Below are 27,687 nucleotides of genomic sequence, written 5' to 3'. Positions count from 1 at the left end.
CTCCCGCCATAAAACACTGTGGACGCAGAAGACAGCTGCTGGGTGGCGGGTGGGGGTCAAGGGCGGGGTGGGTGGGGGTCAAGGGCGGAGGTTGTGTGCCCGACCCAGAGTGACAGCACTGCCTCCGTCTTGCTCACAGCGTCTGCACGCAGTCATCAGGAGTGAGCGGGGTAACCTGGCGGGGTAATTAAGCTCCTGATTGGGGTTGGTGTTGCTGCAGTTCCACGACTGATTTGATGAAATGCTAATTGAAAGTTACAGGAGATCTGCTGATGAACTACTGACGCTAAGGGGAGTTAGGGATTGTTGTTTTTTAACCTTTTCAACTCCTGGCTTACTATACACCTTTATGTTTTACAACATATTATTTAGGGTTATTGTGAATTATTCAGTAACCACATTTAAACTAGTAGGAAAAGTATGTAAAAGCATGTTATACGAGTGGGGGAGTTTGAAGCTAAACACAAACTGTGTTTCCTTTGTGAGACATGGATGTCTTCTGAACTACTGCTCTGGAGAGCAGAGCACACTGTACAGTTTAGTGGTTTATGCTTATGAAGTTAGGAAGCCTTCGACGGTGCCTCTGGTTGGGCGTGTTGGATGGGGATCTTCTGTGTAGGATTGAGAGGGCTGTTCGGCTTTGTTAAGTTGTTTGTTAGGGCCTTCTGTGTTAGATTCTGGTGCCGTGTGCTGTGTTTGGTGTTATTGTGTGAACTCCAGGACCAGACAGTGTGGAGACACTGGCTGCCAAGTTTGGATCTAAGCCACAGCGCTTCATGTCCATGAGGACATCAAGTAGGACTTAGCCAGCAAGTCCTGATTTAAATGGATCAAGGCCCCTGCTGTGTAAGCCAGTGCATGCCACTGTCAGCCTGAGATCCCTCGCCTATAGAGCGCTATGTGACAAAGCAGCAAGTCGTCCAACAGTGAGCACGCGACCTGCTTTAGGCCCGGCAGGACCCCGGCAGGACCCTGGCGGGACCCCGAAGCAGGCTGACTGGCATTCAGAGACAGAGAAAACCAGACAGAGAGGGAAGGAGAGATGGAGGGAGCTGTGTCTGTCTGAGAGAGAAGATCTTAGGGCAGCCTGTGCCATGTGTCTTTATGACAGGCAGTGATGAGGAGCAGTCTGACCTCCCTCTCTACCCCTCCCCTCATCTCCCTCTCTTCTCCTCTCCTCTATTCTCCTCTCCTCTATTCTCCTTTACATTTATACTTCTTTCTGTCCTCCTATCTCCTCTCTTCTCCTCTCCTCTTTGCTGATCTTCTCTTACCGTCTGAGCTATCTTACCACGAAACCTTCACGTTTTCAAATCAATGCTAGAGAGACAGAGACAGTCAGAGCGAGAGAGAGAGACAAAGAGAAAGATAGAGAATGAGAGAAAGACAGAGAGAGCAGGGGGTGGGGGTGGCATCTGCTGGTGATGTAGCACCTCTATTACAGCACTGCCACATTCATCTAATTACAAAATGTGTGTGTGTGCGTGCACGCGTGTGTGTGTTAGAGAGGAAAGCACTAGACAGAGAGAATGGGTTCCGAGAGCCAGAGAGAGAGAGAAGTACATTGAGAGGCTGACACCATCAGTATGGTCCCCTCCTACTGACACCATCAGTATGGTCCCCTCCTACTGACACCATCAGTATGGTCCCCTCCTACTGACACTGTCAGTATGTGTCTCTCTGATTGACACTGTCAGTATGTGTCTCTCTGATTGACACTGTCAGTATGGTCCCCTCCTACTGACACTGTCAGTATGTGTCCCTCTGATTGACACCATCAGTATGGTCCCCTCCTACTGACACCATCAGTATGGTCCCCTCCTACTGACACTGTCAGTATGTGTCCCTCTGATTGACACTGTCAGTATGTGTCCCTCTGATTGACACTGTCAGTATGGTCCCCTCCTACTGACACCATCAGTATGCGTCCCTCTGATTGACACCGTCAGTATTCAGCATGCGTCCGATTGACACCGTCAGTATTTAGTATGCGTCCCTCTGATTGACACCGTCGGTATTCGGTATGCGTCCCTCTGACTGACATCGTGAGTATGTCTCCATGATTTTCCTGTTAGTATGCACTTGCGGGCTCCACATAGCTATCAAGATCCACAACTATATACTCAAAATACCCTGAAGGATTTATGTATGCAGTGCAGGATAACCTTAAGAGACGTGCTGTGTTCCCCAGGTCATTAACATGCAAACGTGTTAGTGTAGTTTGCGTGAGTGATGGCAGTGGTTCCTCACACCTCCTGATGATGGTGGGATGGTGTGGTAAGAAGTAAGGAAGCATTAAAACCTGCTTTGTGCTATCAGAGTCTCCTGCTATGGACCAATGATGAGGACAGATAGCCAAACAGTCCTCCTTTCTCTCCCTGCTCACTCCCTCACTTTATCACTCTATCTCTCTCACTCCCTCTCTCTGTCACGTTCTTTCTCCCTCCCCCCGAATGGCTGACCTTGGTGCACTCTGTCCTCTGAAGAAGTCCATTATCACGGGATTACTCTTTGAGGAGGCCGTGCCCTTTCTGTGCCTCTTTCAGTTTCCCTCTCACTCTCCCTCTCTTTCCCTCCCTCATCCCTTGCTCCATCGTAGGCATTAAACCCAACGCTGGCATTGAGGGCCCTACAGAGTCTGGATGAAAGGACAGACACCAAGGAGCTGCTGTGAACGTACTGCTGAGGTGAAAACGTGGTCCGTCTGTGTCAGCAGCCACCCAAGAGGGCTTCCCACAAGCCTTTGGGCTGGTCTGGCCTGCCCCAATCAAACGGCGGTTGTGGGAAATGACGGAAATTCTGACAGAGTTTTCGAATCGATTGGAATTCTCTGCAGGAGCACCAGGGCGGCGATGGGCCTTCGAGCCAGAGTGCACAGAGCTGATAAGCCTTGTTTAGGCCCTACTTTGTTTATCAGAGCAAGGAGCTTGATTTCATTATCTGTTTATTTGGATAGCTATTAGGACTGACAATAATGAGTGCTGGTTTACCTGGAGTTCGTACAAATTCGACATTAATCACTTCGGTTAACATCAAGAATGAAATGGTAAACAGCAGTTATGGGTTCTGTTCTGTGTTCTGTTGTGCTGAGACTAGTTTGTTGGGGCCGTTCTGTTCTTTTGTGTTAAGGGCGGCCTGTGTTTTGCTGTTGGTTCGGTAATTTGTGAGGAGTGTTCTGAAGGTTTGGTAGTGCAGTTAGGGTAGTTTATTAGTGGTTTGACAATGGGGTAGTTTGGTAAAGAGGGTTGATTCATTTGTTGGGGTATTCTATGTGGACAGTTGAGTAATTTTTTGGGATGTTCTGTGTTGAGGGTTGGGTAGGTTTCTGTCCTGAAGGTTTGGTAGTTTGTTGGGGGGGGGGGGGGGGGGGGGAGTTCAGTGCTGTGAGTTGATTAGTTTGTTGAGGTGTTCCGTGCTGTGAGTTGGGCAATTTGTTTGGAGTTTATGTGGAGTGCAGTGAACTGTACTGTGTTTCGTTATTTACGCTCTATGGTGTACTGACTGGATTGTTGTAAGCGTTCCCGATTGTGTCCTGTTGTGAGCATTTTAGGAGTGTTAAGTGCTGACTGTTGTTAGCTAGTGTTAGCTAGTATGGACTGCTCTGTTGAGTCACTCTTACTGAGTTCAGGTCCAGGTTGTTGATCACCCATTCTTTAGCCTCCCTATAATCCTCCGTCAGGCCCATGATGTACAGTGTGTCCAGAGAGTCCACAATCGTCGCCCCCCGGAGGCCACCTGCAAGCACAACACAACACATATCATTAAAACAAAAGAAATACACACACATATATATATATACACACACACATACACACCCATGAGTAGTTGAAACCCCTACATTATGTACTAATCATGCATGGACACACACACACACACACACACACACACACACACACACACACACACACACACACAAACGGACTGAATTATACATTTATTTGACATTTACCATGCCAAAAGATCACATTTTATTCCATGTTTTTACAAACTCATCAATGAAATATAAATGAAAGGATAGCAGTAATGTGTAGAGCACTGATCTGCATTCTGCACCAAACCGTCTTACTGTGGCTCTCCCACGTTTTGGAACCAAACAGTAAAATAATTGGTGTAATGCAAAAAGTCACAAGCTCTGCTGCCAATCGAACACCCTATTGAGGCTAATAAGCCCGGCTAAAATCAAACACACTCCTCTAATTAACGCTGAAGCCTACAGCTTTTCCACCATCGCAGGGATCTTCACGTGCTCTTAAAGGGCAATAACGAGTCTAAACAATGCTGCTGATCTGAGCTGAGGGCTGAAGTGTTTGCTCTTGGGCCCGTTAGCTTCGCGCTAGCTTCCCCCGTCGGACGCTTTTGCTTTTAGACACGTTTAATTTGAAGTTACAAAACTGCCTTCATAACTTTAATGAGAGATTTCCTGGGGCTTTTCATTCAGTATGCCAAAACATGCAATCAGATTGATTTTAGGTAAAGGAAACGTTTTCCTAGAGAGAAAATATGAAGAACCACTTGAAAACAACGTGTTCATTGCGTTAGCAAGAAAGAATGCATGCAGAGGAAAGAACAGACAAAGAGTATGTCATCAGCAACTACACAGAACACTAGAGCCTAGTGAACCCTTAGCTAAAGGTAGTATACTTAAAGTTCATTTTATTAAGTATATTTCAGTACAAGTATAGCAAGTATATATATATATATATATATATATATATATATATATATATATATATATATATATATATATATACAGACCATATACTTTAAGTGGACTAGAATGTATACCAATAAAAAATTTTTTTGGACTTAATTGGAACATTTCTAGTTTAAAAAAAGAATATACTCATAGTACACTTGAATAAACTTCTTTTTGCTAAGGGAAGGCCTTGCACAAGCAATAAATGTGGCAATTATGAAACAGTTGCTCTGTGTTTGCAATCTGTTAAAAAAAAAGGAACTATCTAACAGACCTTCAGAAAACTCTGTATTGTACAGTATAATTAATTAAGAACATAAGTAATCGCTCAACCTGAATTCAGGAACGGAACACAGACCCAGGTCCAGCTAAGAGAATCCTGCCCTAGCATATTCTGCAGGACCAGAACACGGCACCGGTTAACGACACCCAGTTGCACATCTCGGCGCTGTATACACATCTCACTCGTGATGCAATTTTAGCGCAACGCTCTTCATTCCGTGCCGCCTTGAAGAGTCAAAACACAGCGGCGCACCTTGGTGGTACCGCCAAACCCAAAGAGCTTTTTCGCAGCGTTCCTCGGAAAGATCTTCATCAGTCAGTAAGACCATAACAATAACATGATCGGCCTGTGCGGCGCAGATGAGGTTGGAACTGAAATAGTCAAAGGGGTCTCTACAGGTGATCAGCACCGTGGTATTGCCACTACATTCATACCGGGTTGAGTGATGCATTATTTGAAAAAATCCATGGCAACGTGCAACCTTGCGAGAGCCGTCAGCTAGGGGATGCTTTTGTGCTGTCGCCGCTAACAGGCGCCATCAAAAGATCGAGAGAGGGGGAAGGAGGAGGAGCAGCGGTCTCTCGCCCTTCTCTACACCCCTCCTTCTCCATCTCTCACTTCGTTCCTTTGTTCCGTTCCCCTCCCTCCTTCTCCCTTTCCTCTCTCACATTATCAGCTCACTCTGACACAGCAATTATCAGTCCCACTTGTCACTTGTAATCACTCGATATTCCTAAGTCGCTTTCTCTCCGAGCCATCTCTCTCTCCATCTCCTCTGTCATCAGCCTCTCATCACTGCTTACTTACGAGTGCGAGTGTGCTATAGGAACCCACGTCCACGTCTTCAGATAACGTCTGACTCTAAAGCAATCCTGATGCACGCTACCAGCTGAAGGGGTTAAAAGACCATGGGTCAAACAGGACAGGTCTCATGCTCCAGAGGGATTAGAATCTGGTGCCATGACCCAGTTACAGTTTTAGCTCATTACTAAAAGTGTAGCATATGGCTGAATAGATTTCGTCTCACTTGTCTTCAGAGTTGCCAGCACTGCACGTTTTAGTTTGTCTCTCGTGGTTGTCAAATGTGGCTCAGAATGATCAATGCACTTTCGCTTTAATTTCCATTTCCAACTCCATAAGATAAGACCTCCATCCAGATATACATATCCTGACATTCAGCGCTGCCGGCAAGATGGTATCTGACAGTCAGACGCTGTCCCTCTCCAGAAGCCCCTCCCTCTAATAACAGCCCTTCCCTTACACGCCCCTCCTGCCCCCGGACACACCCCCAAACCCCCTGTACCCCCTGTGGAACGCTGGCACCAGCACTACCTGCACCAGGATGTAAACGTGACTGAGCATTCAGCTCTTGTGTCCTAGCACATGTTTGTGTTTATACTCTGAGGACGAAAACAGATCAACAGGAAGTATGATGACATTGCATGGAAATGCGGGGAAATGGGGGAAATCGGATGAGTAGATAATGTAGCTTGTGTTGCGCTGCTCCAAGGAATGGCAAATTCTGATTGGAAAGCAAAGCTAAGCTCCTCCTGATGGATAGGCTCAATGAGGAGAAGGGGCAGATCGATCCATCATTCAGCTCCGCCAGCCGTTCTGACAACGGCTCCATAGCTGCAGGGTCTGATTCATTCCATCCTCCCAATAGCAGTACAGACCGCTCACACACACACACACACACACACACACACACACACACACACACACACACACACCCACGCAGGCTCAGGCTCCCAAAACACACTCAGGGCTCTAACGCTCATAGAGTTTGAAAACGCGCCCAACTGAAATCAGAACACTGAGACCCACTGGAAGTCCTTGCACGGCGAGGCTCACATGAGTTCAACACGAGGCATCACTCTGCAGCAGCCCGATGTCCAATGCCTCACTGCGCCATGGCAGTGGCCATCACTGGGCAAAGCAAGCAGGTGTCAGTCAGGACTGGCCCCCAATCATCAAAGAGGAAGAAGAGCATTTCAAGAGACTCGATTGCGGTGGAACAATTCGCACGTCAATGATACTAAAGGACACAAGAGCCAAAATGACGAGTCTCATCGAGGCTTTGAGTGTTGTGCTACATCAATTGCCAGGTGTGTTCCAATTATCAACTTGATGGCACATTAAATTCAACGTGGGTTAGTTCGGTTGCTTTAGTGACGTGTCCTTAATTGCCATGGGAGCAGCGCTGCCTAAACAGAAGAAATCCGGAGCGCAAACCCTGCGATTCCCACAGCTGCTACAACTGCTCCAAGGCAGCAATAAAACAGCTTCATTTGTCCCCGGTCAATGGACGCTTTTATTGTGTGTGGCAGATGTGGGGGAAAAGGTGTGTGTGTGTGTGTGTGTGTGTGTGTGTGTGTGTGTGTGTGTGTGTGTGTGTGTGTTCTTGTGGCGTAAACCAATGTCTTGGATTAAGACAGCAACTATTTGCATGCATGTTGGTACGTGTGTGTTTATCGAGCTGCTGGTGACATACTGGTCGAAGAGTTCATGAAGTGAGAATGACGGAGCGGTTGTAGGGGTCAGACCCTGCCCAACCCTGAATACACGAGAACACCTCCCAGCCCTGGACCGCTGAGACCAACCCTCAAATGGAGGGGGATTTCAGCTCTCGTTTCTGCATTCTTTGGGGTCATTAGTGACCTGGCATTTCAAATGATTTACTGGCAAAAAAGATAAACAACATATTTTTATTGGTAAATTGCTCAAAACAAAAAGAGACGGGGGCATAATGTGGTGGATGAGGTGAAATGGATGAGGTGAAACAGGAGACACTAATGGAGTGTCCGCAGTTGTCTAACTTGATGTGTTAAGGATGTATGGCTCTGTCACACAGAACTACTGATCCCCCGACAATCACAAACTCTGTCAAAGGTAGAACTACGCACATTCCTAATATATCACCATCAGGCATATCTCTGCATGCAATAATCAGACCAGATACATGGTTGCTGATTACTTAGTATGGCATTGTGAAAGTGACATTGACATCACAGCAATTGACATGACACGTGAACTGTGTGAAAACGGTGATGGTAGATGAATATATGGATCGAAAGAAAAAAGGAAGAGAGAATAAAGCAAAAGCAAGGTTTTGTGGAGATATGGAGGTCAGAGGGGGGGGTCAAGGGTCATCTGCTTGTTCAGTTGTAAATAACAGCAGTAGCTATTAAACCCTTTCATTTACATTGATTTTCAGATTCACTTTATGTTTTATTTTTTCTTCATCTTCTTTCATTCTGTCTCTACGGCATCATTCTCTAATGCACTATGTAAACTTAATTTTAAAAAGTGTGATATAAATTAAAAGCTTATTATATCAGATCTTGCTCTCTGAGCCCAGGGTACAGAGCTCATCTAAAGCTCAGTGAACAGGTTCAATCCAGCAAGCACAGGCCAGACCGCTGCTGCTCCACGGCAACAGGGAGTGTGGGCGTCGACACAGACAGAGCGTGTCACTTCCTCGGGCGGCAGCGAGACAGAGCGCCTCAAACTCACTGAAGTGCAGGAGGCGGGGCCAGCCTGACAGTCACTGAAGTGCAGGAGGCGGGGCCAGCCTGACAGTCACTGAAGTGCAGGGGGCGGGGCCAGCCTGACAGTCACTGAAGTGCAGGGGGCGGGGCCAGCCTGACAGTCACTGAAGTGCAGGGGGCGGGGCCAGCCTGACAGTCACTGAAGTGCAGGGGGCGGGGCCAGCCTGACAGACAGCTGTGGCTGGACGGCTGTCTCCCGTCTCATCAACACGGAGGAATGTGTGATTGCATAGCCTCTCCTTGCTGTTATGATGATCGCGTGTGACTGAGCCAGTCGATGGAGTTTAATGGTGTGCACGCACACGCGTGTGGCCGAGTGTGTGTGCCAACGTGTGTGTGCCAGCATGTGTGTGTGTGTGTGTCAGCGTGTCCGGAGTGGAGTGGAGTGAAGGGCCACACCTTCATCATTGAGACCTTTCTCAATTTGATCTCTCTTTTATTCATTCCATCTCTCACTGACACACACACACACACACACACACACACACACACACACACACACACACACACACACACACACACACACACACACACACACACACACAGCTGTCTTTGGCAAGCACTCTGCATAATTAGTATTTTGATGCTGTAGGTTTTACTGCAGCGCATATTGCTTTAATTGCTGCCTTTCTCTCCCTCTCCGGGTGCCCTTGTGTTACTCCTGCTGACTCTAATCAAGGCAAACACACGCACCTCACCAGCAGCCCCGCACACCAGCATCTGAGTTTAGCCAAAAAACTAAACTAAAGAAAACAACATCTGAGCTCGCTTGTTAATGGAAAAGACAAAGAGAACGAGGGATACAATGGGTACAACACACACACACAAACACACACACACACACACACACACACACACACACACACACACACACACACACACACACACGCGTGGTTGGCTGATGTTAAGGGTCATGTCTATATGTGCTTGGCTTAGAAGATGATGAGTCTCTCCAGCATGATCCCACATGAGTGACGGGAGCCCGGGGCACTTCTCCTAGACGAGGCCCTGCCCAGTGGAGAGTTCCAAGGGTAGAGAGGTCACATACATACACACACATACACACACGTACGCAAATATGTGTATGCAAATGTGGGTACCAGTGGCACTCAGATACGCATCTGCACACTGTTAAACACTTCCACGCTACCACACGTCTACACGACGCTACTACGCACAGTTTGTGCGGTTTGTCTGATGTGACATTGCTCGTCTTGTGGTTAAAACCTGGTGAATCAGACGAGGTGCGTTGGAGCAGCAGAGTGACGTGTACAGTGCAGATCTCCTCCTGGGTTGGTCCTGACAACAACAACAAGACCATCGTGCTCCACACTACCACACCAGGTCACATGGCGGCAGTGAAGTTCCTGCTGCTTCCTTTCTTAGAAGCAGAGAATGTATTTTAAAAAGAGAGAGAGAGAGAGAGAGAGAGAGAGAGAGAGAGAGAGACAAGTTTGACAAGCCTAAAAGTGACAAGTCTGAACGTGTGCCAAAGGACCGATACACTCTGCAATGAATTCAGCTTTTAAACAGGTGCCACTGACAGTCTATTACAATGAGGTAATAGAGATGAAGTGAAGTCATCATGGCCTGTGCACGTTTGTGAATGTGGGTAGTGGATAAATACTTGCTCACTAAACGCCATCGCCACGCTTTTCTATACGACGCAAATACATTTTTCTCTCAGCCAATTAAAAACAAACACAGCCAACCTAATTCCAGAAAGGGCATTCAGCCTGGACCAATTAACTACAGGCTCTTAGGAAACCATAGAACACCATCTTATTAACTGGTCTATGGCCACCGATCTGTTACAAAAATAAAAGCCATTTCATTGGCAAGTTCAGGTACTACACACTCAATCTTGTTTCCATGGTTACTAATGCAGAGAAACTAATAATATAATTTTCAGAAGGTCTCAGAGGGTCAGAGTCCCCCTCCCCTACCTCATTCTATCTAATCCGGACAGGTAATTGAAATTAGTCCACCATAGGAAAAGTCCTCTTTTTCTGCAGAATATTAAATCAGAAACATATTAAAATGGAAATTCGCACAAAGGACCTCTTTATCTCTGACATGATTAGCGGACACTTCACTTAATTAGCCTTTGATGTAAAAGCACCTTGAAGATTCACCTTTAATTTCACACCAAATTATATTGGCCCAATAAAACGCTGGCCAAAAAGCTATGCAGAGCGGATTTACAGTCAGCGTGATCGGTGCGTGATCGGTGCGTGATCTGTGCGTGATCGGTGCGTAGGACAGGGATTATTTTGTCACATCTCTCTATCCATCTTGTCTCTCTGTCTCTCTCTCATACCGATTTACTCTTTCACTACTGACAGCCCCATCAAAATTTCATCTGACACCATCTTTGTGGCTCTGTCTCTCTCAGACACACATACTGTAAGTTAGGCAGGTGTGCAAAAATACAAGTGTTAGTAGTTTTGTCAATTAACTAAAAGCAACGTGAATGAAAACTCTAAATCAACTCAATGTTAAATTGGTCACCGTTTGCTTTCAAAACAGCATAAAGTCTTCTAGGTCCACTTGCACAAAGCCAGGGAGTTTGCAGGATTATAGTTGGGTGAATGATGAATCACTAATACCAAATCAATGATAGTGATCATCATTTTCATATGTGGGTTGAAGCACAGTCATTAACAGAAACAGAAACAGCTGTGTAGGAGGAACAGCCCGACAGTGGTGAAAGTGAGAGGTTGTGGAAGTTTCATGTCATGGGTCATGTACCATGGCAAGCACAGCACAAAGACACAAGGTAGTTACACTGCAGTGCCTCTCTCCCACGAGCGACTTCAAAGCAGATGAGGGGGGGGGGGGGGGGGTTTCGAGACGTGCTCTTTTGAAGAAGTACAAAGGAACAGGCAACGCTGAGGACCATAGACATAGTCATCGTCCAAGGAAACTTAGTGTGGCAGATGAAAGACACATCATGCTTAATTCCCTCCAAAATCAGACTTCCAGCGGTTCAGAACTGGAAGAAAACAGTGGGACCCAGTAAAACCCATCTACTGTTCAGAGAAGTGGTGTTCATGGATGAATTATGGCCAAAAAGTCATACCTTTGATGCAAAACCCCGGACAAGCAACTCAACTATGCACGGAAACATCTGAACTGGGGTGCAGGGAAATGGCAGCAGGTGTTCTGGAGTGATGAGTCAACGTTTGAGATGTTTGGCTGTAACAGAAGGCAGTTTGTGTGCTGAGGGGCTGGAGAGATGTACAATAATGAGTGTCTGCAGACAATAGTGCAGCGTGGAGGAGATTCCTTTCAAGGTTGGGGCAGAATTTCAGCAAATGGTGTCGGGGATTTGGTCAGTATTACTGATGTTTTGCATGAAGCACAAGCAGAAATACAAGCAGATACCTACGCAGTAGATACCTACTGGTAGATACCTACCTATCCAGTGCCTTTAGGGAGGTATCTGATTGGCTCCAGATAAATTCTGTAGCAGGACAACAACCGCAAACATACAATGCCATTAAGTGTTTCAAGCGCTTAGGAGAACGAGGAGTCCTGGAAGTGATTCAGTGCCCCATAGCACTGATCTCAACATCATCAAGTCTATCTGGGAATACATGAAGTGGCAGAAGAATCTCAGCAGGTCTACATCCACCAAAGACCTGTTAGTTCTCCAAGATGTTTGGAACAACTTCCCTCCTGAGTTCCTTCAAAAACTGTGTGGAAGTATACCTAAATTCATTTATTCTGTTTTGAAGGCAAAGGATGTTCACACCAAATATGTTCACTGACAAAAATAAACTTTTAACACTTCTATTTCTGAAAGCAATTTTAGTTAATATACTTAAGTAATATTATGTAGTTTAACTACAGCCTATAGTGTATAAAGTTCAGAACTATTGCAAGTATGTTCATACAAGGATCTGTTTCAGTATTCAGAAGGTTGCTGGCATCATCATCGTGCTTTTCCTGGATAGTGTAAGCCGGTCTCTAATGAGAGTGGGAAACTCGTGACCCTTCTGGTGACAGAGATTGCTCATTTCACACCTCTCACACATGCATATCTTTGCAGTTTGGAAGACAAATCAAAACTTGTAAACAACCGGCCTCCCAGAAACAAACAAGCACCTGACCTTGGTAGCCAATGAGAGGTGTTTATGCCACTCCAGCTTGCGTGAAAAGCCGATAACATATGTTTGAGATCTTCCTGATTAGTTATGATGCAGTGGGTGTTGACATGCAGCCAAAGGCTAAGATGTTATATTGGAAACCAAAATATGAAGTACAATGTTGCTAGCATTTGAGGAATAATGAATGAGGATTGACCAAATGCTTTAATGTTTATGGCGGCTATCTGGCCATAAGCTGATGAAATCTGCTTGCAACTGTGAATCTACTCCGTTGAGGCCAAGATGAGTTCACAATTACACAGGATTATAAACAGATATAAAAAGCAGACAAAGTGATTCAACAGAAGGCTGTTCCCAGAGGCCTTGTAGAGTTTAAAAGCTCATGGGAATGACATGGAAAGTTTGACAAACTGTCGAACTCTGACTGCAGGTCAACGTGGGGCAATACAGACCTCTGGCTCAGGTGGGTGTGCCCGAGACACTCTTACCATGGAGGGGCTGGAGATCTTTCTGAGTGGCATCACCACTCCATTCTCCTTTTCTTCATATACACATTTGCTAATAATCTATCATCAATCCATCAGGATCATGATTAAGGATCAATATTGTGTCTCATCATCCCAAAGAGTTATGAGACGGTCACTGCAGGGTGAGGTCTTTATGCCAACGCAACACACGCCCTCCCCTTCCATCTGTTTTGATCTTAGCCACTGTCGTGAAAAGCTGCCTATCCTTTTTAATCTTCCTGCCTCATGGTGTATTTGCGAGCAGTTTTTACTTTTTATTATCTCGGTTTGTAACGCTCCCTGCTGAATCCCAGGCACACATTCTGTTCACCAACTTGTTTCCTCCTGCTGTCTTTAATCCACAGACGCATGCTGCTGTGATCTGCTCTGTGATTCGCGGCTTTAGCCCAGGACACCCTGACCTGCTTGCTAGTGATCACAAACAGCTAAATTCAAAATGACATGTACAAGGCTGACTGTCTGCTGAACACCCAGTGTTGTCTGCTGCTCAATCACCTCACTTTGATTCTGCATTTTGAGATTGTTTCTGGACCCCTTTTCTTTAAAACACAGAGGGCCAGGAGTGACCAGCGGTTTCCATTCCAAACCCAACAGATTCATGTCTCATTCAACTCAATTAGCTGCCATCAGTCTTGAATCAATTGGGATCCTCCTGGAATGACACCCCTGGTCCAGACATCTAACACATTAAAAATGATAACTGCAGCTTAATTCTGAAAACAAAAAAAAAAAAGCAACAAACAAAAAACATGCATGTTGACTTCCCATGAACTATGTAAAATCCCCCGGTCATTTCTGAACTGTAACGACGTAGAAGATCGTCTAGGCTGTAACGCAAGGAAAGCAGTGAACCATTGTGACATCATAACCATGTGCCATGTGACGCTGTCAAAGCGCCTACTTTAAATGCATCCAGGGCCAATGGCCCCTGGCCCCCGCATTTCATATGCAATAACAGCCTGCACCCAGACGCCTGTCTATGGCAATGAAGTCTGCGGCCTCCAGGCTTGTGCAAGCACCCAGTCGGGCCGTGCCGCTCCAGATGAGCCGGCCCACACCCCGTTTTGCATGTGTCAGTTGGAGAGTAAACAGGAAGCCGTCAGCTCACTTTAGGAAATACACAGGATAGGTATAGTGGAGGAATCACTCATGCAGAATGATGTCTCGTGGGAGCTGCTTAGAGACCAGCACACAATACACAGAAAAGATTTTAAAAATCATGGTAAAAAATGAGAATTTAGCTTCTTCCACACATATGTATAATGGATCCAGAAAGTTTTTAGACCCCTTGTTTATTGTATTCTGTTGTGGATACTGGATACATGGAAAGTTGTTTTTATGCATTAATCTACACATAATGATTAAGCAAAAAATGTCTTTAGAGCTTTTCAAAAATTAATCAAAAATGTTTTTTTTTTTTTATTCACACAATTATTCAGATCCTTTGCTGTGGCACTCCAAGTTGTGGTCAGGTGCATTCAATTTGCTTTAATTATCCTTGACATGTCACGGATAATGTCAAGGATAATTAAACTCAGTTGGTGTTCACCTGTTGCCATTTAAATTAATTGGACATAGTTTGAAAGGCACACACCTAGGTATAAAGGACCACAACATTTTTCACTGCATTGTCAGACCAAAAACCTAACCATGAAGTCCATGGAACTGATCAGGGAAAGTATAAGAAACAATTTATAAGTGAACAGGATCAGAGTGGCTTCAATAGTTTTGATACAGAAGAAACAACCTTGAACATTTCCACAATTGGCTGTCCAGCCAAGCTGAGCATTTGGGAAGAAGGGACTTGGTCAGGGAGGTAAGAAAGATCCCAATATCCACTCCAAAAGAGCTCCAAAAGTCCAGAGATAAAATGACATATGACAGTCTGGACTTTGCTTAGTGCTAAGGAAATCTGGCAACATGTGGGGAAAGATTCTCTGGTCTGATGAAATGCAAATTGAACTCTTTGGGCAGAACAGCAAGAATCTATATCTGGCAAAAACAGGAATTGCACACCACCTGACTCATACTGTTCCTACAGTGAAACATGGTGGTGGCTACGTCACGCTATGAGGATGATTCTCGGTATCAGTTGAGAATCAGATGAATGCAGCCAAATGCAGGATCTATCCTGAAAGAAAACCTTCAGTGCGCATAGAACCCCAGACTGGGGTGTTCGTCTTTCAGGACAACAAAGACCAAAAAGCATACAGTTTAGATCATCTCTCTGACAGTTGTCTATATTAATAGGTTGAAATCAGACTACACACGTGGTGTTCCTCAGGGTTCGGTCCTTGGTCCATTGCTCTTTATTATCTATATGCTCCAAATTTTACAAACGTGAGCCTCCAGGCAACCTCCTGCATTGGTGCTTTGGAGTGTTTGGCAGTCAGACTGTTTTGTCTGGCTGAGCATTTCTTGAAACTCCAACAGTACTCCCTGAAAAGCCCAGAAGTCACCACTTCTTCCTGGTATTTTAGAACATACTATCGTTTGATTGCCACTTTAAAACTGTTGCTAAGATTGCATTCTTTTGTCGTGCAAACATTTCTATCCCATATTGGTTACCTTTAATGTACTTTTACATCTTAACTGCATATTTTCAATTCTCCTGTTTAATGTTTTTCTTTCTTTATTTTATTTTGTCATGTTCTGTCTTTTTTCTTTGTCCTGATGTCATTGTTATATTACACTGCTTTATCTCTGTGCAGTGACCTTGGGTATCTTGAAAGGCGCTTGTAAATAAAATGCTTTTATTATATTGTTAAAAAGACACTGGAGTGGCTTCAGGGCAGGTGTCTTAATGTCCTTGAAAGGCCCAGCCAAAACCCAGACTTAAATTCCATTAAATATCTGCAGAGAGACCAGAAGATGGCATTTCTCAGATGCTTGCCATTCAATCTGATGGATTGTAACAGTATCTGCTGCAAAGGATGGGATAAAGTGCCCAAATCCAGGAGTGCAAAACTTGTTGAAATGTATCCAAGAACTCCTACAGCTGTAACTGTTGCCAAAGGGGCTTCTACATATAGTATTAGAGCTGTTCTCCCAGAATCTTCTCGCACTCTTCTAGACAGAGATCTCAAATGTTGTCCTTGGGATCTGCTGGGATCCCCCAGTCTGGGTGGCAGAGTCTGTAGTGATCTTCTTCCAGTGGGAACCATGTTGCCTTCACCTTTCACATTGTTTCTACTTCTTCTTTCAACCCAGAGTATTTCTTGAGCTTTTCATGTTCCTTATGTTGCTATTACTCGGGATTGCTACATCTATCACTACACTCCTCTTCTGCTACGTCTCTATCATTACTATGTCCAGTTAGCTTGTTGTAAACACTTTACAACTTACTAGCTCTGCAGCCCCTGTTCTGAGCGGGTGTAGATTAAAGTTCTGCCCCCTGAGCCTGGGGCTATTGGAGGGTCTTTTACGCTACATTTGTGGCCCCAGGCTCCTCCACAACATGACAAGGTGCTCTGTCCATCCCAGTAGGCTGTAATTAATGTTGAGAAACACAGTAAACATCTCTCTCTCCTTCATGAGGGGGAGCTAAGTGGATGATTTCATCACATCTAAAGCTGCACATTATTTTCTTGCAATCAATGATCCCTTTATACAACCCTTGCATTGTCTCAGAAACGTCTCTGGGGGTGGCGAGGTCTGGTCCCACTAGAGGTCACTGTAGTGCAGTGCATGACAACAATAATTATAATTTAACAATAATCTAGTGTAACAAGTAATTCTATTTCCCCCCACATCTTAGATTATTACATGTGACAACTGAAGCAACTGCACTGAAATGTTAAACACATTTCTGTATCTGTTGCGTTTGGGCCAATACTATTGCAATAGACTTCAGGTCAAGGGGTGGGGCCTCAGACAGAAGAGAAGCATCAGGTTGGATGGCAGGTTGTTACCATGGTGCTTATATCAGTATGGACGAATGTCACACTCCTCCCACATTTATCTGCTTAACTGCCTCACTGGGAGCACTGGTGAAGATGAATAGGGACAGCTAATCCAACGTTAAGCCACACATGGGACTATATAACACGAGGGGAAAAGACCAACATTTGCTTAGTTAGCAGTTTTTTTTTCATTTGAGCTCTGGCTAGAGGCTAAATGTTGCTGTCTTGTTTTGGCCCTTCTCTGGGGGGTTTAGGTGATCTGCAATACAAATGATAACGCAGAGGGTTAGCACAGACAGGTCTTAATGAAACGCCTCTCAGTAAAAGCCACTGAGCCTCTTCAAAGGCCTGAATGAAGAGCTCAGCGATGGGGTGAAAGGTCAAACATGCTTCACAGAATAAGTGCCGCCCAGGGTAAAATGCAGCGTATTTATTAAAAACAGCTCAGACCCATAACTCAGCTTAGGTTTACACCTCTGTTAAGTTTTGCTTTTACTACTGGGACTCTCAATATTAACAGTGAGGGCTAGAGACAAGGCATAAAAACCACATAAAAAGAGTTTTAAGACCTTCCCGTCATGTTGATCCTGTAAATCATGTTCCCAACATCATGTGACACGACATGATAAATCCGGCAGTTTATTTTCCATCCTGCAAATGGAAGTCCTTAAAATAGCCAAACACGAGTTTCCCTCCTGTATAAACAGGCTTAATTACTTTAATGACTTATTCGACGTATCTGTTCACTCTCCTCCCCCCTTCCACTCCGTCCTCCGTGCAGAATTGGACCCGGCTCGGGGGCCCAAAGGTTGGAGCCACTGCATTTATTGCAGTGCTTTTTGCATTCAGGGAGGAATCTCTCCCAGCACCTTTACCCCCCACCCACTCGCTGAGTCTCTGGGGACGATGAGTAAAGCTGCAAGGAGAGCATGGGAAGAAGACGGGTTACGGAAGGATCCGGAAAGAGGAGAAGTCCCCAGAGGACAAAGTGTGATAAGATATAGGCTACCAGAAATTACAAGAAAGGAGAAGAGCACTTAGTGATGGACTCACTCACCCACCTATTCAGGCCAGTACACTCCCTCACTCCCTTTCTCACTCCCTCATTCCCTTCCTCACTACCTCACTTCATTTTATTCTTTCAAGACTGACCCCCTAACTCCCTGACATTCGCTCACTTCCTCACTCTCTCACTCACTCACATACTGAAACCGTTGTAGTTCCCTAGCTCCCTCCTAAGGGTGGATGAGTCAGGATTGTCCAACCAGGGCCGTACCCAAGGCCAAGCTTTTAGTGAGGCCCATAGGCTAGAATGGTCTACCTTACATAAATGGGACCTACTTTACAAGTAATAAAACCCAATGCTGAATATGTGTAGAACTATCTTTCTAACCGCATTTATGCTTTTTCATGACTTTCACTATTAGCATAATTCCCACAGTGTTCTACTTAAATCTATTAATTCTCAATCCTTCACATTTTAGAACATCAAATACAAATTGTATAGGCCTGTCTATTTGTGGTTACGCTTAATTCATTTTCAATTAGCATTTCTTTCTGCACAAACAGCTTTGACTCAATTTACACAGCATGACTATTTAGTTATTTTTTTCCCAATAAAACACATAATAGTTAAATTTTAGCCAATTATTGACTTATTTACCAATTTATTTTCAAGTGTCACTAAAATCCACTGAAGTCTACATTAAATACAGTTTCTCAGTGGTTTTTATTCTTTTTTTTAATTTTATTTTATGCCAATTTTAAGACGTTTGTGATCCCTTCTGCATCTGTGTCTCTCCACAGTTCCGGCAAAATGTGTCAATTACTAAAAACAGTGAACATATTTGAAAGATGCTGCTCTATGTTTTATCGGTGAAAGGAACCTCAGTCATGTTCACAAGAGACACATAACGCGGGTCCAAGTAAACAGGGAAAGGATCGTGCGTTAGGCAATTATTGTAAGCAGCTAAGTATAACAAATTCATGACAATTAGGAATCTAGCTGAGTCTGGAGTTAACAGCTCTGACGTCAGTTGAGAACCAACCATGTCATTCTTTTTCGGGAACTTTACTGATGCAACCTTTCATGCAATGTAGGCCATGCTCTGCTGAAGCATTACCAGATTACCAGATTACCAGCGTTTCCACATTTAATTCCATAGCTGGAAATGTTTGGTGAGAGAAAATAAACCCTACAGAACTATTGAAATGATGATGGTCCAGACTTCACCTGGGACCCTGGTCCATGCTCATACTGCTGTTGGACATGAAAATCACCTTCACCGCTCTGCCAGACATGAGTGTAGGCGGGCTTTGTCTCCCCGATACTTTCATATCAAAGCCTGTACGTATCTGAAGAACGACGTGTGTGTGTGTGTGTGTGTGTGTGTGTGTGTGTGTGTGTGTGTGTGTGTGTGTGTGTGTGTGTGTGTGTGCGTGTGGCTGCATGTATCCACTACATGTGTTCTTCAAATAAAACCCAAAGCTGCCTAAATTGTCCAAATGGAGTTTTGGTACAGTTGAAGAAAAGCACAACATTGAAACATTGAGCACATTGTCCCTCGAAGTGGGACAGGAAGACGCAGGGTGAGATCTACTGGGCCGAGCAGAGCTGGGACAGGACACGCAGGACACAGAGGGGAAGGGGGAAATGAGGAAGAGGAGAATGGAGGATGAGGAAAATGGAGGAAGAGGGGAAGGGAGGAAGAGGAGAATGAAGGATGAGGGAATGGGAGGATGAGGGGAAGCGAGGAAAAGGGGAAGGGAGGAAGAGAGGGAGGATGAGGGGAAGCGAGGAAAAGGGGAAGGGAGGAAGAGAGGGAGGATAAGGGGAAGGGAGGAAGAGAGGGAGGATGAGGGGAAGGGAGGAAGAGAGGGAGGATGAGGGGAAGTGAGGAAAAGGGGAAGGGAGGAAGAGAGGGAGGATAAGGGGAAGGGAGGAAGAGAGGGAGGATGAGGGGAAGCGAGGAAAAGGGGAAGGGAGGAAGAGAGGGAGGATAAGGGGAAGCCAGAGAGCTTCCTCGTCCTCCTCCTGCTCTTCCTCGTCACTGAGCAGCAGTGCGAGTGTGTTCTGCGTGGCCCCCCTGACCTGCTGTTCTCTCTGGCCGCTGGAGTTATAATGTGCAGTAATGAACCAGGGACTCAGCTGAAGTAGCATGGTCCCAGTATGCTAGGAGAGTGGATATGAGAGAGAGAGAGAGAGAGAGAGAGAGAGAGAGAGAGAGAGAGAGAGAGAGAGATGGAGAGAAAATGAGAGACTAGATAGAAATATAGAGACAACAGAAAACAGTGTATGTCTGTATGTTTGTGTGTGTGTGTGTGTATGTGTGTATGTTTGTGTGTGTGTGGCTATAGGAATAAATGCTAAGGGTGCAAATGTAAGAAATAATGGAAGGAAGAGGCCAGCCCCTTAGAGAGGTGTGTTAGAGAGGTGTGAGACGGGGTGGAGGAGTGAGACAGGGTGGAGGAGTGAGACGGCGTGGAGGTGTGAGACCTAGTGAGACCAAGCCTGCCAGTCTCCACTCAGAATGGAGAGAGCAGGAGAAAGTGAGGAGAGTGGGGGAGACAGTGAGATGTGAAGAAAGAGGCGATGAAAGAAAGAACAGATGAAAGGGACATGAGTGCTAGAGGAAGATGGAATGAAAGCATAATGGAGTGATCAGAGTAAGAGTGGAATGGACAGAAAGAAAAACAGAATGACTAAGCAAGCATGTGTGTGTGTGTGTGTGTGTGTGTGTGTGTGTGTGTGTGTGTGTGTGTGTGTGTGTGTGTCCATGCCAATGTCCATGCCAGTATCTATGCTAAGGACTACATCACTGCAGTAATGGAGCACTGCGTGTCGTATTTCCAAACCTATTCACCTCTTTCTCTCACACACCCACCCTCACGTAAACACACACACACACACACACACACACACACACACACACACACACACATACCACCTGCCGACCCATCAGCCATCATACGTTACACACACACACACACACACACACACACACACACACACACACACACACACACACACACACACACAAACACACACACACACGCACTACTGCCTGCCCCCTGGCAGCTCAACCAACTCTCCATACACCCTCATGCATACTCAAACATCCACCCACACACTCACACACTCCTGCTGCTGGATAGAAGTCTGTATAGCAGCCTTTGCTCAGGCAGTGCACGCACACACACACACACACATGCACATTTTCACAGTAATGTACTGCTATCTTTATGGGCTATTTCTATTTACCTGTGCATTAGTGTAGCTAAAGCTGCTAAAAAGGCAGAATTATTATTATTTTTGTTTCCATCAAAATAAGGATTTTAGGTTAAATTAGCAATTAACAAAAAATACGCATTTTTTCCCACAAAACAATAAATACACCGCTTCAAAATGTGCTCTATTCTCACACACACACACACACACACACACACACACACACACACACACACACACACACACACACACACTGGGTGCTAGCGTGATGCATGGTGCCTCTGCCACTCTGGTGCTACACAAAAGGGCCACGGGGCCATTTCTGCTCAGACTGAAGCAGCTTTGACACCTTTGGGAGTATTTTTTTATTTTTTTGATATGATGTATTTTGTGGTTGAAGACGTTGAATGGTCCACTTTGGAGAGTCCACTACTCTCATACCAGGGAGTGAGACACTACTCTCATACCAGGGAGTGAGACACTACTCTCATACCAGGAAGTAAGACACTACTCTCATAACAGGGAATAAGACACTACTCTCATAACAGGGAGTGAGACACTACTCTCATAACAGGGAGTGAGACACTACTCTCATAACAATGAGTGAGACACTACTCTCATAACAGTGAGTGAGACACTACTCTCATAACAGTGAGTGAGACACTATTCTCATAACAGTGAGTGAGACACTACTCTCATAACAGGGAGTGAGACACTACTCTCATAACAGGGAGTGAGACACTACTCTCATAACAGGGAGTGAGACACTACTCTCATAACAGGGAGTGAGACACTACTCTCATAACAGGGAGTGAGACACTACTCTCATAACAGGGAGTAAGACACTATTCTCTATGCTGGTGTTGCCAGGCTGCATGTGTGATCACCCAACTTTCTGTGTGCTTGGCTCTAGTTCTGTAGTGATGTACAATCCCAGCAAGGATTCAGAGAGAGAATAAAAAGCACCAGACACAAAGAGATTGGAATCTGGAATCTGGCGATACAGAAAAGAGAAGTGCAAACAGTTGCCAGACGACGGGGCGTGTACAGGGATTCAGAACGACAACGAGGCAGTCAAAGAGAGAGACAGAGAGAGACATAGACAGAAAGTCAGACAGAGAAACAGACAGAAAGAAAGACTCATGAAAAGAAAGGATGACATGTGAGAGGTGTGATCTCAAATTTTGAGAGCTCCAGGGGAGGAGTGCGAGGTGTGTTGTGTGTTTGGTGGGGGTGACATGAGGGTAGGGGTGCTCCACTCATTTTCAACAGATTGACATGGTTTTAATGAGCAGGCCTCTTGTAACCTTGGCATGTCTGTCTACTCAACTGAATTAAAGAACACAGCATCTGATGTCATGCCTGGCATCCTTCAGAGAACTTTACACACACACACACACACACACACACACACACACACACACACACACACACACACACACACACACACACACATGCATTCACACACACACACACACATGCATTCTTTACACTGCGCACACACACATACACGCTCCTCTGGCCAGATGTTTCTCATTCCAAGGCCAGACGGAAGGTTTATACACATAGCCAACTTGAGCAGGATCATCAGCTTAGCAGATCCTCGGTAACGGATGAAGCCAGTTCTCCTTCTAGGTGCCCATGCATTGATCGCCTCCAGTACTTGTGGGAGAGCCAGGTGCCCATGGCTAAGTGAGTCTTGCAATAATTCAATGGTACAGGGGATTATATAGATGTGTGGACAGGGATCTTAAGTCCCATGCCTTTGCTGGAGACACACCTCCTTTGCTGGAGACACACCCCCTTTGCTGGAGACACCTCTCATCCTCTCTATGATGGACCTGATCAGTTAGCTGACATCTGAGCCTCTTCTGAGCCTCTCAAACTGAAGTGTCCTCTAGTTCTAAATGAGTGAATCCTCTCACATCTGATACTGATGAAACAAAACCCTCAAAGGGAAAATGTCGCGATGTTTCCGCTGCGTGCCTGGATGCATCTCCCCAGGAGCAAACCCCCTAGCCTAAGCAAGCACGGTGCTGTCTCTGTGGCTCGAATGGGGCCGTTTCTAGAGGGCTTTACCAGTCTTGCGGTGCCGTGAAGAGAGGCAGCTATCTGCAATCTGCTCCACAGAAAACATCTCAACTGACGCCCAGGTGGTGGAACAAACTAACGTCGGCCGTCTGAGCAGCGGAGTCCATCATAGTCTTCAAAAGCAGACTAAAGACCCGCTTAAATGAACACTAATCCTGTGCTTAGTAAGTTTAATCATAAAAAAAAAAATCAAAGCCTCCTGCGTCTTCTGTGAATTTGTATTTTTACAGCTTAGCTGTACTAGCATAAGGACACATGGAGACGACAGAGAATTTCTGTAAGTCACTCTGGGCAAGTGCATCTGCTAAACGGAGTAACTGTGAATATAAATGCTTAGTAAAACCTCGGCTAGAGAAAAGCTGCACAGGTGGCCAGGGCGTCTGACATCTCTTGGAGATCCATGTCAGAAATTCTGCGATGTGCAGTATTACATGTGCAATATTCCACTTGACCTCATGACCTCAGCGTGACCTCGTCTCTGGAAAGAGGATTTAGTGCTGATGGGATATCTGGACATCAGAGCATCGGGCCGCACCGGGGTGCATCGGTGTGAAGCGACACAAAAGGATGAGGTCACGGCGAGGTCGTGGCGAGTGCAACACCATGGCGGGTGGAGATTATGTACAGCACAGCTGTTATGAGGGCCGGTTCGCGTTCTGCTCTGCACCAAGCGTCATGGCGGTCGGAGTCGTCAGTGTTTAGCTCTCGTAAGTAGGAGTTATGCATGCCTGGAGCACATGAAAGGGACGATCAGATTTCAATTACTCTAAAAATAAGCAGCAGTGTCAAAAACAGAGAGGGGACCGTTAGCTGTGCTCCTGTGCGTCTGACAGTGCAACAGCGCTTGAACGCCAGTCTGACACTTGCCAGTGAAGCATTGTATGTGTTGGGGGGGGGCGCGGTTGGGGGGGGCTGTCAGGCAGAACAAACTGCGGCTCACCCGCGAACGACATTAATCTGTGCGATCCACGCAAAAGCCGCATCTCACAACCTTCAGCCGGGGACCGTGGAACATTCTCTGTAGACGATCCGCCGCTGAAATGACGAGCTTAGTTCTCGAACGAGATAAACGCACGCAGGCGAGCTTTCGACGGGATCTTCGGGAGACGCGGATAAACAGGATATGACACGCTCTCGGGGAGGAAGCATCAGGTGCTGGACCTGGTGAAAAAGCTGTTAACTCCGCTCCACTCACCGAACATGTTGCCGATGTGGCCGTTCCGGGTCAGTGGGCGGAGCTCGTTCTTGCCCCAGGCGTACTGGCGATAGTTGTCCCACGCAAACTTCATCATCTGCAGAAAGACAAAAGACGAAACCCGAAGTCAGTGCAGTCGAGAGTGCGGCGCACACAGCATGGGCCACTAAATACTGAGCACAGGACTGACCACTGGAACGGTCACTAATGTTCAATACGAACCAGCAGTTCGATACACTCGCTTGAGCCAGTAGTAGAGTCGGCAGCAGATGGAAACTCTACAACTCCACACTCTACATCCATCGCTTATGTGCAACCATCACAAGCAAAACACTACCCCACCCCCTAAACAACACAACACACTTATTGTGCTGGATCACTGTGAACTGGTTTAGCCACCGGACACTACTGTAATAAGGAAGTGAATGGGCACATTCAGCAGAGACGACTACCCAGGTTTGGGTGTCGGTTGCAGCAAATTCATGTCGTCTTCTATCAAGGTACAACAGACAGAAAATAGCTAGATTGGACACCGGGGATGGAGACCAGGGAGAAAAAAGGATTTAATCATTTTTAAGTGAGAGAAGCGATCTGGCATCGCATGTCGCAGGCAGCAGCCAAACAAGAATATAATTATCTGCTCTGTAAGACCACCAGCACTGCTTGTCATTAATCACACAAATACACAAATTGAAAGCACTAATCACACACACACACACACACACACACACACACACACACACACACACACACACACAAAAGACTTTTGTCTCCTACTTGCACAACCAGTGCCATGGGGATATTTGCTCGTGCATGATATTTTTGTTCTCAGACAAGTGTAAAAACAACCCGCAACATGAGTAAGCCGCATTTAAATTTAAACAGTTTACTTCTGCCTTCATGTTTCCAAGCGGTGCGGTTCAGACGGACTGTTCTGGTTCATAATAGAACAGATTGGTTCTATTTAGAAGAAAGATCGGCCAAAAAGCGTATTCCTCCACTTGTGTGAAAAGGCAATGCAAAGAAGTCCCAGTAGGCCGTGCGGCGCTCAGCTCCGAAGGTCAAACTGGAGCAAACGCACAAAAACAAGGGCGTTAATGACAGTGAGTGCACGTAGGAGCCGTTTGCTTCAGTGTGAAGGCAGGATCTACGGTGAGACTCGGCCGGAGGCGTCTCTGTGAGCCGGGCGGCGGGTTCTCCTTTGTGGTGCACAGACCAGGCTTTACTGGACACGATCTCGATTTGTAGAGAGGCGTGACGGCCCCTCCCTCGTGACCTGCTTTTGTTCACACCCCTGTGCTCCCACAATTCTCCACCAGCAGCCACGCTGCCCAGCTTGGGGTGCTGCATGCAATAGGCTTACGACACCCACCGCAAGAGCGAGAAAAAGAAAGGGAGAGAGAAAGAGAGGGAGAAAAAAAGAGAGAAAGAGATTCAAGCTCACTTTCATGCTGGGCTGTACTGCCTACCTATCTCTCTCAGGAAGGTTTCCCTCTCCTCAAGGAAGAAGGCAACCATTAACGTGGGATGGGTTCCATCAGTGAGAGGAAACGAAGGTCTTTAGACATTAGACTGAATGAACATGTTTGAATAGGCTGGTAACAGCTGTGCTCAGTGGCAACCACTATGTTTTGCAGTACGCTAAGGGAGAAAGGAGGATGGGATGTGGCCTCAGGCACAGAACAGTATAGGGACTGTCTTGTTAGGGAGAGGAGCTGATAGGCTCTGGAGAGAGAGAGAGAGAGAGAGAGAGAGAGAGAGAAGCTAATGTTACAGAGGCTCTTTGGGTTTCGTTTTAATCCATTCCGAGAAATGTGTCTCTCCCGAAAGCCTGGCGTTGCTCCCCAGGGGGTCCGGAGGAAGATAAAAGATATTTAAAGAGGGGGGGAAGCCTCTCTAAATAAACGGCGTTCTTTTGTTTCTGTTCAAATTTCGTGTCCGTTTTATCTGTGCCGAGCAGAACTGCGTCTGATAAGCGTGGAGGCCCAGTGGGTGAAGCAGACAGACAGAAGAGACGTAGGATGCCCACATATCCTAGAAAGATCTCTCCTCAGAGTGAAAAACCCTGAGCAGACACTCCACACAGCTGTCACGAAGGGGCTTGAGAAGACAGCTTCATACAGGCATCTGGCCTTTCTAGATCGTAGTAACTTTCATTAACCTTATGGATGATCTGAGGTTTAAAATTTGGTTTGGACTTGCTATTCATGGATGTTGAGAAATGTTCACCTAGAACCACAGGTGCTATATGACTACATCATACAGAATCTACACGGTGGTATATGACTACATTACACTGAATCTACATGGTGTTATTTAGATCAGTGTGGAACTCTGTAATTTTACAGTGGACCATATCAGACCATAGGAAATGACTCTGTATGGAAGTATGTTAGACTACAGACTGCTATACAGAAACTACCTGGGACAACTGGAATTCATAGACCAACCTGGTTTATATTGAGGAAAGGTAAACAGAGCTATAAGAGACAAAGGTGCAAAAATATGAAGTCCAGTACAAACAGTGTAAACAGTATTCGTTTAACTTATGGACCTAAAGGTTAAATAGCCTCAACCAGCAGAGAGCAGCACGCTCAGTGCGTTCAGTGCTGGTTTGGAGGGAGACGTTCAGGGGCCTGACCCACAGAACCCCCTTCTGGAGCTGCGGATCTACAGGGGCAGAAATGAGCTCAACATTGGTCTGTTCTGGTAGTCTTCAGGCCAGGCTTTCTCAGAGGTAATCCTTACGAACAGCAAGTTTAATGCTGGAAGAGCAGGATGTGTGAGAAGATGCCCGAGTAAAGCATAAACCCCATAAGAACGAAGAGAATGCTTCAGTGAACACACACACACACACACACACACACACACACACACACACACACACACACACACACACACACACACATACACACACACATATATATATATGTGAGTGTGGCACAGCTTCATTAAGACCTCAAAAGAAAACACAGGAGCTTAAAATTACAGTAAAACTATGAGCAAACTTGCCACTGCTGACACAGGGTGTTTTTTCACAGCTAGTGAGAGAACTTTGTTGGTGGGGGAGCCCTCCTCAGAGTCTGAGCGTCTCCTCAGAGT

General features: G+C 45.8%; 1 protein-coding gene across 3 annotated transcripts in view; it reads right to left on the bottom strand.

The window, feature by feature from the left end:
• Window positions 1–27,687, bottom strand: part of LOC143519243 (mannosyl-oligosaccharide 1,2-alpha-mannosidase IA) — a 146,141-nt gene that overhangs the window by 52,137 nt on the left and 66,317 nt on the right. For all 3 annotated transcript variants that reach the window (XM_077012465.1, XM_077012466.1, XM_077012468.1), the window contains exons 2-3: window positions 24,586–24,682; window positions 3,620–3,735 (exon numbers count right to left, since the gene is read on the bottom strand). In XM_077012465.1, the coding sequence (XP_076868580.1) occupies window positions 3,620–3,735; window positions 24,586–24,682 (213 nt within the window). The remainder of the gene's footprint in view (window positions 1–3,619; window positions 3,736–24,585; window positions 24,683–27,687) is intronic.

This window comes from Brachyhypopomus gauderio, chromosome 7, assembly GCF_052324685.1.
Source record: "Brachyhypopomus gauderio isolate BG-103 chromosome 7, BGAUD_0.2, whole genome shotgun sequence".
In the NCBI taxonomy this organism is placed as follows: Eukaryota; Metazoa; Chordata; class Actinopteri; order Gymnotiformes; family Hypopomidae; genus Brachyhypopomus; species Brachyhypopomus gauderio.
The sequence above is the reverse complement of the archived record's forward strand: the minus strand, read 5'-3'. Positions and strand labels throughout refer to the sequence as shown.